The following is a 12,750-nucleotide window of genomic DNA, read 5'->3' on the forward strand; positions in this document are numbered from 1 at the left end:
ACGAATCGTCTTCTTTCTCTAATGATTAAAGACCTTGACCGGAGCAGAGCATTATATAGACAAATTATATACCTACGGACTCGTGAATATTTACTGAATATGAAAATGCAAACTTCTCGAGATTCCACGGCCTCTGAAAGAAGTATTTAGCATCCGAACCCCAGGATTCACGGATTTGAGAGGGGCACCCGGAGATTTAGTTTCGGCTGCGCTAGCCGGTGGCCGTTTCTACCCGTTTCTGATGACATCATAACGTGTAGGTTATTTGGCCACTCGGTATATCTTCTGGTTCTTCGCATGGTGGTCGGTATGTGAAGTTTTCTTCTCTCTTTTGTTGTTGTTGTAAATATCAATATCGAAGCTGTATTTGGACATTTTACGATTAGAATGTTGACATTTTATATCTGTATTAATTTCACGCTACGTAATATGGAATATCAACCCCAAATTTCCACTAAATTAGATTGAAACGAATCATTTGCCCGCGCTGCTGGCTGCCTGCCTCGGCCCTCGGTCTGCGATTGCACAACTTTCAGCAATCTATCGCTGAGCCTCGCGAGAGCACTCGGGCCGCGGCCGGCCCGGCCTGACTTGCCGCGCCGTGTCATGCTGGTGGTCGTGGAATATTTCTCGAACAAAACTAAGTTTCGCTCGCTTTTATCGCACAGATAGCCTTTCCTTTTGCATGGTTTACCAGCATTAAATCAAAGAATTATTTAGATCTACATTGTTTTATTGTCTAGAATATAGTCTGTAAACAATGAAAAATAAGAAGAAGATGAAATGGAGATTTTGAAGAAGAATTGGGCCTAAAAAAAAAGAAAAAGAAAACTAGGTAGTTGGTAGAATCTAGGCCTTGGACTCGTGCCGCCCAGTGGCAGTGCACTGCAGTACAGTGAAGCCAGGAACTAAATTATTTTGAATTGATGTCAGAAATCACATGGGTGCCTCTTCTTGATACTTTCTCGTGATGAAAACACTGTTTTTATTCAAATCAAAATGGTCTAGATCTAGTGTTGTTGCCAGGGATGATTATTAAAACAAAATCATCGGTCATTTGTTGTTGACTTTGCTTCTTGATCATGATTGCTAACTATTTAAATGAACTCTCCTTCACCTTTACCGCATATATTATATTCCCAATCTTATTACAGGTACAAAGGTGTACGACAAGCTTCGAGAGGAATGGCTGAGGACCAGACTGGTGAACGACATTGGGATGATGTCCCCACATGCCCAAACCAGCAAGGTTGAATCATTCCACAACATCCTCCTTCACTTTTGCCCCAAGTTGCTTGTATACTCATATCAAGGGATGAAGTGCAGGTAAATTAGGCAATTAATTCATCAACATTATGCTCCCCTAATATAAATTTAACTAGAACGTCACAGAGGGCAGTGTTGTTTCTTCTTCTTCTTCTTTTGAATTTGATTTTATTGGTTTTATGTTTTAAAGTTATTATTTTCTTTTTGTTATAGCCAGGTTCTTTCTATTTCATTTTTTTTTTTTTTTTTTTTTTTTTTTATTATTTGTAACACATGCTTTTTACACTAACACTTGCCTTCACTTATTGGAGAGTAGGTAACGAGTTTATGATGATAGACATTACATTACCAAAAAGATAAAAATCAACTGTCACAAGTATGTTATTCATGTGACCTTTATTTTTAACTTCACTCTTTTCAGATTATATTTGGCTGTCCTACATTGGAACGAAAATTGTGATAGAGCCCAGGCTGTTGATGCCGAAGGGAGCCCAGTGTACAGGTTGAAGTATCCACACTCGAAGGAAGGAGGCCACACAGTGGAGAGAGTGCTGACAGCTGGCACATGTGGTAAGTAGCCACATGTCTAGTGAATGATATCAATATTCAACAAAAGAGCTCAATTATATATAGAAATCTTTTATTACTTCATGATCAATAGAATTCAAATTAGTAGATTCTTGTGGCCTATATGCCCTTAATTTAATCTGTTGATTAAATTGATAATTATAAACATGTATTGGGTTACTTTCTGCAAATGTGTAATATTGAATAGCAAGCAGAAACAGGCATATATGTCAGTCCCCAAGTCAGTGAACTACCTATTCAGCAAAGAACATGTGCATGCCATTGGTATTTGATTGGTCATCCACCTACAAATAGTGTGTAAAATTAGGTAATTCAATATTTGTGAGAAAAAGAGTTTTCTCTTCTTATGTTCTTATTTTTCTCTTTTCTTTTTTTCCTCTTATCAAAGTGTATTTTTTTAACACCGTATAGATGAATTTCAAGGTATAGTTTTGGATTTTATCTTGTAGGTTATGTGAAAGCCCTGATGAGAGTTGTCGTAGAACTGGTGGAAAACAGGGAGCAGCTCAGAGACAACATGGAGGAGCTACAGCCTCAACCAGCACGGAGTGCCTCTCATCATCACCCCGACAATGGAGAAGCCGTGCAAGCTTTTGAACAACATCATCGCTTTGGCGATAGAAACTAGTTCTTTTGGTGATAGAAACTATGATGAATGTGTCAGCTACCTGAACATTAACCACTGATTGTTTTATTTCAGTACAATACATGTTTTTCATAGACCCTAAATTATGTTTATGCCAGTATAATTATGGAGAGTAACATGGAAGTACTCTATGCAAGTGAGTATTGGATTCCGATTCTATGTGAGTGTAAAGCACTAGAAACTTGTCTGTAAGCTTGTACATACTTACACAAGCCAAAGTCCATGGTACACATCAATAGTCATTGGTTTTAATAGGTAAAATACTTATTAAATTTGTAAAACTTACATTTTTAGTTCAATTAAAAACAATTTCTGAAGCATATGCACTAGATTTTCATAAACACTAAGTAAATCACTGTTGATCATGAATTTGGCACCAAATATAATCTGATTTTTCTCACAGTCCTTCATCTTGGCCAATGCTTTTTGCTTCTTATTTGCAAAAAATAAAAAATAAAAAAATGCATTTTTTCTTCATCTAAACTGTTCTTATTCAAGAACCATTTGATGTATTGCACCAGATATGACTTTATTTTTTGTTTTTGATTTTTTCCCTTTTCTGCCGAGGTGAATTGTGTTATTCATTTTCAAAGTTAGTAGTTTTAAAGATCATGCCATATTATCACAGAAGAGGAAACATTGTGATGATACTTCATCGCATCCATACTTTTTTTCCTAACAGCGGTTTCCTGTTTGTCCTAAAACCTGGTTATAAAAGATTGAAAAATAATCATCCTTGCAGATATAATAAAAATAGTCATCTATCCTGTAAACTTTACATAAAATAAGGATGAATGTAATGTACATGTTGCATCAAAGTTTTTGTTCCAATGGTGCATCATTTTGAAATATATTGCACATACAGAGAAGAAAATGATTGGGGGGAAAAACCGTCAATGGGATGTTCTGAGAATATTTTGAGCAAAGGTAAACAAAAATTCATCTAAAGGAACACAAATCTTGTTTGTTTATTTCTATTATAGGTGTCTTGTAGGAAGCTTCATAATTTAAAGATGGAAATTGCTGTGAAAATGAGAGTGAGATAGAGAATGTGAAGGAAGAAGAGGGATAAAGATAGATACCAATAGGGATAGAGTGAGAGATGTGAATGTGATGGATGGAAGAGGAGAAAGAGAGATTGTGAAAGAGTGAGAGATGGGAATGTGATGGATGGAAGAGGAGAAAGAGAGATTGTGAAAGAGTGAGAGATGGGAATGTGGAGGGTGGAAGAGGAAAAGAGAGGCAGAGGGAGAGAGTGAGAGATGGGAATGTGGAGGAGGAGAAAGAGAGGAGGGACAGAGTGAGAGATGGAAATATGGAAGAGGAAACAGAGAGAGGAAGTGGGATAGAGAGATGGGAATGTGGAGGGTGGAAGAGGAGAAAGAGAGAGGAAGAGGGACAGAGTGGGAGATAGGGTTAAGGTTTATCCTTTTTGGGAGGATAGATTTGATGCAAAATAAAGGATTTCCTGGATTTATTACGATGCTTACCATTTATCACACATTTGAAATTTCGTCAACCGCAATTCCCTTCTCTTACTCTCATTATTCCTCTCTCTATCTTTGTTGTGTCCATGCTGTTATTTCTCTTTCTCTCAATTTCGTTTTCTCTTTCAATTTCATTTTCTCTTTCTCTCCCCTTTCTGACTCGGCAGGTTGACTGTATATGAAATGCTCAAATTATTAAAACAAATTACATTGCAGGGTGTATAACAAAAGAGAAGGAACAAGGCATGTTGTGTTTGTTTTTTGTTTTTTTTTGTTGCTTGTTTATATAGATTTCAACATTCTTCCTCATAAGAAATCGTTGCTTGATCACAGTTTTGCAAAAGTTCGAATATCAGCTCTTGGAAATTAGAATCAAATGTCGAGATCAAAGTTCATAGCAACCATACCATCATGAGAAGTTCAAACAATAGTATTTGTGATGAATATGAAGATGAAAGCCGATGATCACAAATAACGTACAGAAGATGGCTGACAATCACATAGAAGATGACAGTCATTCAAAGTTCGCAAGACAATAGTTGATGTTACATCCTCATCTCAACCGACGCAGGATGGTCCCTTTGTACTGACCACGTCCATCAGGATACGCTTCCATTATTGAGGCATGGACACATGCTGGCAGTTGCACCCTGATGTCCTTCCCGAGCCAGCCCCAACACCATCTCACGACTTTCCTGTACGCCACATACCTGTATTTTCTGTAAAATAAAAAGCAATAAAAAAATTTCATTATTTTTCTTAGGATAGATGATTTGATGTCAAAATATTAATTCTTTATTAATTAATTCAGGAAAATAAAAATGATTAAAAAAAACTAAAATGACCAAGGGTTAGTCATTGTTTGTCGGGCGGTGGGGGGCAACATTCAAAATCGCATATAAAGTTTGTGTTTCATAACTACAGATTATTGGGGGGGGGGGGGGGGTAACATGCTAAAACTCACAAATCGGTGGTCATTCTTGCCTATTTGTATACATTTCCTGAAAAAGTGCCCCGAAGCACCTGCAGATAAGGCAGCTAGTACACCAGTGGTCACCAGGCAAGAATTTTGGTCAAAACTAGTAATTCATCGTGCGGTGACTCAATTCGTTTTGAAAAGTTTCACCCAATAAACTTTCAAAATCAATCCATTTATTTTTTTGCCCTTGCCAAAATGATGAAAAGGAGAAACATAACTTACTCATTGTTCCTGTCCCCAAATGCTTTGGCTGCTCGGCGCCACCTATCTGTGTACTCCATCCATCCGATGTACAATGTTGTCGCATTTAGGATGGCCGGCTCAAACTCCTCAGAATCCACCAGACAACTTGAACCCTGTCGATCAGCCTCTGCCTTGACCTCAGCAATTTCCTGACAACAGACACAATCACCTTCATTGAAAGATGGAGGCACACGACATCTTCCACATGTACACCTTGAAATACAGAAAGATTCAAACAAAAATCAATACACCTACTATAATTTTATAAATATTTTATTACAGCTTCCTGATAAATATAAAAATGACATCGTTCTCGTAGTCGTAGTATGGTAAGAGTGCCCAAGGCAGTGCCTATGTCTGCGCACCCACGTAAATGCGCGATATTTATAGAACAAAACATCAAACCGACACCAATTTTCAATCTTAACCTCAACAATTCATTTAGATACCAAAATTTGTGAAAATAATTGGGAAGATTAAAAATGAGTTTTAGCAAGTTTCATTTGCCACCCTGAAAATTTCAATCATTGTCAAAAAAGAAAAGTCTGAACAGGGGGTTGTCCCTGGTATGAAACTTCACTGTGCTTGATTGAATTGCGTGCAAAATAGTGAGTGCGCAGACATGGGCACTTTTCAGTTTTGCTACACAAAATGACGAGCCCGTCTGAAATTCGTTAAAAAAAATTGTTCTTGTGAATAATTTGTCGAGTTTTTTTGTTTCAGTAATCATTAGAATATGAAGAACGGAATAACAATGATGATTCTAAAAATAATATCTTACTGTGTAATGAAATCGAGGTCGAATTTTAGGTGCGCAGACATAGATCTAGAGAATCATTCCAACAAGTTAACTTTAGAATTAGACATGCCATTTACATGTATGACCGAGTCTAGAGATCTACGGTATTTGATTTCAATTTTTGGGGGAATAAATATTTAGAATGCACAACAAATTCAATAAGCTTATAAGTCTTAATTACCAATCCTCGACATTTTCATGAAGCCGATTTGCGTTGTTGGCCCTTCCAGCATCGCCAACATTTTGCCCAGGTTCACCACGAGGTAAAGGCTCATACTCCCACTCGACGATACGCCCGTGTTCTCCGGCGTCTGCATCACTTGAATCGCTGTCGGTATCACTGCTGCTGCCACTGTCCGGACTGTCACTACTACCACTGACACTGTCATTTTCACCGCTTTCCCCGCAACTGCCATCCTCCTCACACTCAAATTCCATAACTAAATCATCTTGTGCATCTGCCCTGACGACTGGGGTAGCCATTCTCTTTAGAAAGACTTCTCAAAACTTCTCAAACTTCAATCGATAAAAAGCAGAAAGGATTCACGGTACGCAAAATCAATGTAGATCTCGAACATCGCGCGGCGAAGAATTATAGCAAACAATTCGAGTCTACACGAAATGACGTCACCCAAGTCCGTGCGGCGCGGGGGCTCTTGACCGAGGCGAATTTGGGAGGGGGCGGCAGTTGTACTGTAATTTTCATTTTTCTCAGTAATGAAAGGGTATTTAATTTTTTCTTTCTTGTATTTGTATTTTGTGTTTCATTAGCCGTCTGTGGATGTATGGTTGTTTACGCTCCGGTCAAGGTCTTTAAATGAAACGTTAATGCTTACGTGCTTCGCGCGCTAGAGGGGGGGGGGGGGGGAACTGAATTTAGACGAGGATTAAGAGTCGAGAACGGTACAACGAATCGTCTTGTTTCTCTAATAATTTAATGAAACGTCAAAGCTTCCGCACTGAGCGCGAGAGGGGGGGGGGGGTAAACTAAATTCAGACGAGGATTAAGAGTCAAGAACGGTACAACGAATCGTCTTGTTTCTCTAATAATTTAATGAAACGTCAAAGCTTCCGCACTTTGCGCGGGAGGGGGAGGAGGGGGTAAACTAAATTCAGACGAGGATTAAGAGTCAAGAACGGTACAACGAATCTTCTTGTTTCTCTAATGATTTAATGAAACGTAAAAGCTTCCGTGCTTCGCGCGCGCGGAAGGGGGGGGGAGGAAACTTAATTCAGACGAGGATTAAGAGTCAAGAACGGTACAACGAATCGTCTTGTTTCTCTAATAATTTAATGAAATGTCAAAGCTTCCGCACTTCGCGCAGGAGGTGGGAAACTGAAAGCAGACGAGAATTATTTTCGACAAAGGTACAAAGAATCGTCTTGTTTCTCTAATGATTTAATGAAACGTAAAAGGCGCGGGAGGGGGGGGGGAGGAAACTTAATTCATACGAGGATTAAGAGTCGAAAACGGTACAACGAATCGTCTTGTTTCTCTAATAATTTAATGAAACGTCACAGCTTCCGTACTTAGCGCGGGAGGGGGGGGGGGGGAGGGGGTAAACTAAATTCAGACGAGGATTAAGAGTCAAGAACGGTACAACGAATCTTCTTGTTTCTCTAATGATTTAATGAAACGTAAAAGCTTCCGTGCTTCGCGCGCGCGGAAGGGGGGGGGGAGGAGGAAACTAAAATCAGACAAGGATTAAGAGTCGAAAACGGTACAACGAATCGTCTTCGTTCTCTAATGATTTAATGATACGTAAAAGCTTTCGCGCGAAGGGGGAAGGTAACTGAATTCAAAAGAGGATAAAGATTCCTGAACGGTACAACGAATCGTCTTCTTTCTCTAATGATTAAATGAAACGTTAATGCTTACGTGCTTCGCGCGCTAGAGGGGGGGGGGAACTGAATTTAGACGAGGATTAAGAGTCGAGAACGGTACAACGAATCGTCTTGTTTCTCTCATAATTTAATGAAACGTCAAAGCTTCAGAACTTAGCGCGGGAGGGGGGGGGGGTAAACTAAATTCAGACGAGGATTAAGAGTCAAGAACGGTACAACGAATCGTCTTGTTTCTCTAATAATTTAATGAAATGTCAAAGCTTCCGCACTTCGCGCAGGAGGGGGGAAACTGAAAGCAGACGAGAATTATTTTCGACAAAGGTACAAAGAATCGTCTTGTTTCTCTAATGATTTAATGAAACGTAAAAGGCGCGGGAGGGGGGGGGGAGGAAACTTAATTCATACGAGGATTAAGAGTCGAAAACGGTACAACGAATCGTCTTGTTTCTCTAATAATTTAATGAAACGTCACAGCTTCCGCACTTAGCGCGGGAGGGGGGGGGGAGGGGGTAAACTAAATTCAGACGAGGATTAAGAGTCAAGAACGGTACAACGAATCTTCTTGTTTCTCTAATGATTTAATGAAACGTAAAAGCTTCCGTGCTTCGCGCGCGCGGAAGGGGGGGGGGGAGGAAACTAAAATCAGACAAGGATTAAGAGTCGAAAACGGTACAACGAATCGTCTTCTTTCTCTAATGATTTATTGAAACGTAAAAGCTTCCAGGCCTTGTGTGGGAGGGGGGGGGGAGGGGGAAAGTAAATACAGACGAGGATTAACGGTCAACAACGGTACAACGAATCGTCTTGTTTCTCTAATAATTTATTGAAATGTCAGAGCTTCCGCGCTTTGCGCAGGAGGTGGGGGAACTGAATTTAGATAAGGATTAAGAGTCGAAAACGGTACAACGAATCGTCTTCGTTCTCTAATGATTTAATGATACGTAAAAGCTTTCGCGCGAAGGGGGAAGGTAACTGAATTCAAAAGAGGATAAAGATTCCTGAACGGTACAACGAATCGTCTTCTTTTTCTAATGATTAAATGAAACGTAAAAGCTTCCGTGCTTCGCGCGCGCGGAAGGGGGGAGGAAACTTAATTCAGACGAGGATTAAGAGTCGAGAACGGTACAACGAATCGTCTTCTTTCTGTAATGATTGATTGAAACGTAAAAGCTTCCAGGCCTTGGGCGGGAGGGGGGAGGGGGAAACTAAATACAGACGAGGATTAACGGTCGACAACAGTACAACGAATCGTCTTGTTTCTCTAATAATTTATTGAAATGTCAAAGCTTCCGCGCTTTGCGCAGGAGGTGGGGGAACTGAATTTAGACAAGGATTAAGAATCGAGAACGGTACAACAAATCGTCTTGTTTCTCTAATAATATGATGAAACGTAAAAGCTTCCGCGCTTAGCGCGGGAGGGGGGGGGGGGGTTAACTTAATTCAGACAAGGATTAAGAGTCGAAAACGGTACAACGAATCGTATTCGTTCTCTAATGATTCAATGATACGTAAAAGCTTTCGCGCGAAGGGGGAAGGTAACTGAATTCAAAAGAAGATAAAGATTCATGAACGGTACAACGAATCGTATTTTTTCTCTTATCATTAAATGAAAGGAGGGGGGGGGGAACTGAATTCAGACGAGGATTATTTTCGAGAACGGTACAACGAATCGCCTTCTTTCCCTAATGATTTAATGAAACGTAAAAGCTTCTGTGCTTCGCGCGCACGGGAGGAGGGGGGGGGGTAACTTAATTCGGACGAGGATTAACAGTCGAGAACGGTACAACGAATAGTCTTCTTTCTCTAATGATTTATTAAAACGTAAAAGTTTCCAGGCCTTGGGCAGGGGGGGGGGGGGTAAACTGAATTCAGACGAGGATTATTTTCGAGAACGGTACAACGAATCGTCTTTTTTCTCTAATAATTAAATGAAATGTCAAAGCTTCCGCGCTTCGCGCAGGAGGTGGGGGACTGAATTAGACAAGGATTAAGAGTCGAGAACGGTTCAACAAATCGCCTTCTTTCTCTAATGATATATTGAAACGTTAAAGCTTCCAGGCCATGGGAGGGGGGGGGGGGAGGGGGGTAAACTGAATTCAGCGAGGATTAATTGTCGAGAACGGTAAAACGAATCGCCTTCCTTCCCTAATGATTTAATGAAACGTAAAAGCTTCCGTGCTTCGCGCGCGCGGGAGGGAGGGGGAAAGGAAACTTAATTCGGACGAGGATTAAGAGTCGAGAAGGGTACAACGAATCGCCTTCATTCCCTAATGATTTAATGAAACGTAAAAACTTCCAGGCCTTAGGCGGGAGGGAGGGGGGGGGGGGGGGGTGAACAGAATTTAGACAAGGATTAAGAGTCGATAACGGTACAACAAATAGTCTTGTTTCTCTAATGATTTGATAAAACGTAAAAGCTTCCGCGCTTCGCGCAGGAGGAGGGGGAACTGAATTCAGACGAGGATTATTTTCGAGAACGGTACAACGAATCGCCTTCTTTCCCTAATGTTTTAATGAAACGTAAAAGCTTCTGTGCTTCGCGCGCACGGGAGGAGGGGGGGGGGTAAACTGAATTCAGACGAGGATTATTTTCGAGAACGGTACAACGAATCGTCGTTTCTCTTATAATTTAATGAAACGTCAAAGCTTCCGCACTTCGCGCAGGAGGGGGGAAGCAAAAAGCAGACGAGGATTATTTTCGACAACGGTACAACGAATCGTCTTTTTTCTCTAATAATTCAATGAAATGTCAAAGCTTCCGCGCTTCGCGCAGGAGGTGGGGGAACTGAATTTAGACAAGGATTAAGAGTCGAGAACGGTACAACAAATCGCCTTCTTTCTCTGATGATTCGTTGAAACGTAAAAGCTTCCAGGCCTTGGGCAGTAGGGGGGGGGGGGGTAAACTGAATTCAGACGAGGATTATTTTCGAGAACGGTACAACGAATCGTCTTGTTTTTCTGATAATTTAATGAAACGTCAAAGCTTCCGCACTTCGCGCAGGAGGGGGGAAACTGAAAGCAGACGAGGATTATTTTCGACAACGGTACAACGAATCGCCTTTTTTCTCTAATGATTTAATGAATCGTAAAAGCTTCCGCGCTTCGCGCGCTTGGGAGGGGGGGGGGGAAGGAAACTTAATTCGGACAAGGATTAAGAGTCGATAACAGTAAAACAAATCGTCTTGTTTCTCTAATGATTTGATGAAACGTAAAAGCTTCCGCGCTAAGCGCGGGAGGGGGGGGGGGAGGTGAACTGCAATCAGACGAGGATTATTTTCGAGAACGGTACAACGAATCGTCTTGTTTCTCTAATAATTTAATAAACGTCAAAGCTTCCGCGCTTCGCGCAGGAGGTGGGGGAACTGAATTTAGACAAGGATTAAGAGTCGAGAACGGTACAACGAATCGCCTTCTTTCCCTAATGATTTAATGAAACGTAAAAGCTTCCAGGCCTTGGGCAGGAGGGGGGGGGACTCAATTCGGACGAGGATTAACAGTCGAGAACGGTACAACGAATAGTCTTCTTTCCCTTAGGATTTATTAAAACGTAAAAGTTTCCAGGCCTTGGGCGGGGGGGGGGGGGGTGAGTAAACTGAATTCAGACGAGGATTATTTTCGAGAACGGTACAACGAATCGTCGTTTCTCTTATAATTTAATGAAACGTCAAAGCTTCCGCACTTCGCGCAGGAGGGGGGAAACTGAAAGCAGACGAGGATTATTTTCGACAACGGTACAACGAATCGTCTTTTTTCTCTAATAATTCAATGAAATGTCAAAGCTTCCGCGCTTCGCGCAGGAGGTGGGGGAACTGAATTTAGACAAGGATTAAGAGTCGAGAACGGTACAACAAATCGCCTTCTTTCTTTAATGATATATTGAAACGTTAAAGCTTCCAGGCCATGGGGGGGGGGGGGGGGTAAACTGAATTCAGACGAGGATTAATTGTCGAGAACGGTACAACGAATTGCCTTCTTTCTCTAATGATTTAATGATACGTAAAAGCTTTCGCGCGGAGGGGGGGGGGGGGGGGGGAGGTAACTGAATTCAGATGAGGATTGAAAGTCGAGAACGATAGAACGAATTGCCTTCTTTCCCTAATGATTTAATGAAACATAAAAGCTTCCGCGCGGTAGGGGGGGAAACTGAAAGCAGAAGAAGCTTATTTTCGACAACGGTACAACGAATCGTCTTGTTTCTCTGATAACTCAATAAAACGTCAAAGCTTCCGCGGCTTCGCGCAGATGGTGGGGGAACTGAATTTAGACAAGGATTAAGAGTCGAGAACGGTACAACAAATCGCCTCCTTTCTCTAATGATTAAATGAATTGTAAAAGCTTCCGCGCTTCGCGCGCGCGTGAGGGGGGGGGGGGGGGAAGGAAACTAAATTCGGACGAGGATTAAGAGTCGATAACGGTACAACAAATCGTCTTGTTTCTCTAATGATTTGATGAAACGTAAAAGCTTCCGCGCTAAGCGCGGGAGGGGGGGGGGGGGAGAAGGTAAACTGCATTCAGACGAGGATTATTTTCGAGAACGGTACAACGAATCGTCTTGTTTCTCTAATAATTTAATGAACGCCAAAGCTTCCGCGCTTCGCGCAGGAGGTGGGGGAACTGAATTTAGACAAGGATTAAGAGTCGAGAACGGTACAACGAATCGTCTTCTTTCTCTAATGATTCGTTGAAACGTAAAAGCTTCCAGGCCTTGGGCAGGAGGGGGGGGGGGGGGGTAAACTGAATTCAGACGAGGATTATTTTCGAGAACGGTACAACGAATCGTCTTGTTTTTCTGATAATTTAATGAAAAGTCAAAGCTTCCGCACTTCGCGCAGGAAGGGGGAAACTGAAAGCGGACGAGGATTATTTTCGACAACGGTACAACGAATCGCCTTTTTTC

The 12,750-nt window shown here is 41.3% G+C and overlaps 2 protein-coding genes across 2 annotated transcripts; one reads left to right on the forward strand and one right to left on the reverse strand.

The window, feature by feature from the left end:
- The first annotated feature begins 210 nt into the window (after window positions 1-210).
- Window positions 211-2,947, forward strand: LOC115920962. Its single transcript, XM_030977787.1, has 4 exons — window positions 211-307; window positions 1,155-1,326; window positions 1,688-1,836; window positions 2,304-2,947. The coding sequence occupies exons 1-4, from the start codon at window positions 298-300 to the stop codon at window positions 2,480-2,482; spliced, it is 510 nt and encodes a 169-aa protein (XP_030833647.1). The 5' UTR covers window positions 211-297; the 3' UTR covers window positions 2,483-2,947.
- A 1,297-nt stretch (window positions 2,948-4,244) lies between these two features.
- On the reverse strand, window positions 4,245-6,816 carry LOC115920963. The gene is made up of 3 exons (XM_030977788.1): window positions 6,190-6,816; window positions 5,189-5,422; window positions 4,245-4,706 (listed from the first exon to the last, which is right to left on the reverse strand). Exons 1-3 carry the CDS (start codon window positions 6,489-6,491, stop codon window positions 4,541-4,543), a joined length of 702 nt encoding a protein of 233 aa, XP_030833648.1. The 5' UTR covers window positions 6,492-6,816; the 3' UTR covers window positions 4,245-4,540.
- Between the last annotated feature and the right edge of the window lie 5,934 nt (window positions 6,817-12,750).

Source organism: Strongylocentrotus purpuratus, unplaced genomic scaffold, assembly GCF_000002235.5.
Source record: "Strongylocentrotus purpuratus isolate Spur 01 unplaced genomic scaffold, Spur_5.0 spur5_scaffold_1, whole genome shotgun sequence".
NCBI classification, from domain to species: domain Eukaryota; kingdom Metazoa; phylum Echinodermata; class Echinoidea; order Camarodonta; family Strongylocentrotidae; genus Strongylocentrotus; species Strongylocentrotus purpuratus.

Coding starts and splice junctions, on each gene's coding strand:
- LOC115920962 (XM_030977787.1), top strand. Junction 1,327..1,687: donor TATCAAGGGATGAAGTGCAG/GTAAATTAGGCA, acceptor CACTCTTTTCAG/ATTATATTTGGCTGTCCTAC. Junction 1,837..2,303: donor GCTGACAGCTGGCACATGTG/GTAAGTAGCCAC, acceptor TTTATCTTGTAG/GTTATGTGAAAGCCCTGATG.
- LOC115920963 (XM_030977788.1), bottom strand. CDS start 6,491: ATGGCTACCCCAGTCGTCAGGGCAGATGCACAAGATGATTTAGTTATG. Junction 5,423..6,189: donor CATGAAAATGTCGAGGATTG/GTAATTAAGACT, acceptor CTGTATTTCAAG/GTGTACATGTGGAAGATGTC. Junction 4,707..5,188: donor TTTGGGGACAGGAACAATGA/GTAAGTTATGTT, acceptor TTTATTTTACAG/AAAATACAGGTATGTGGCGT.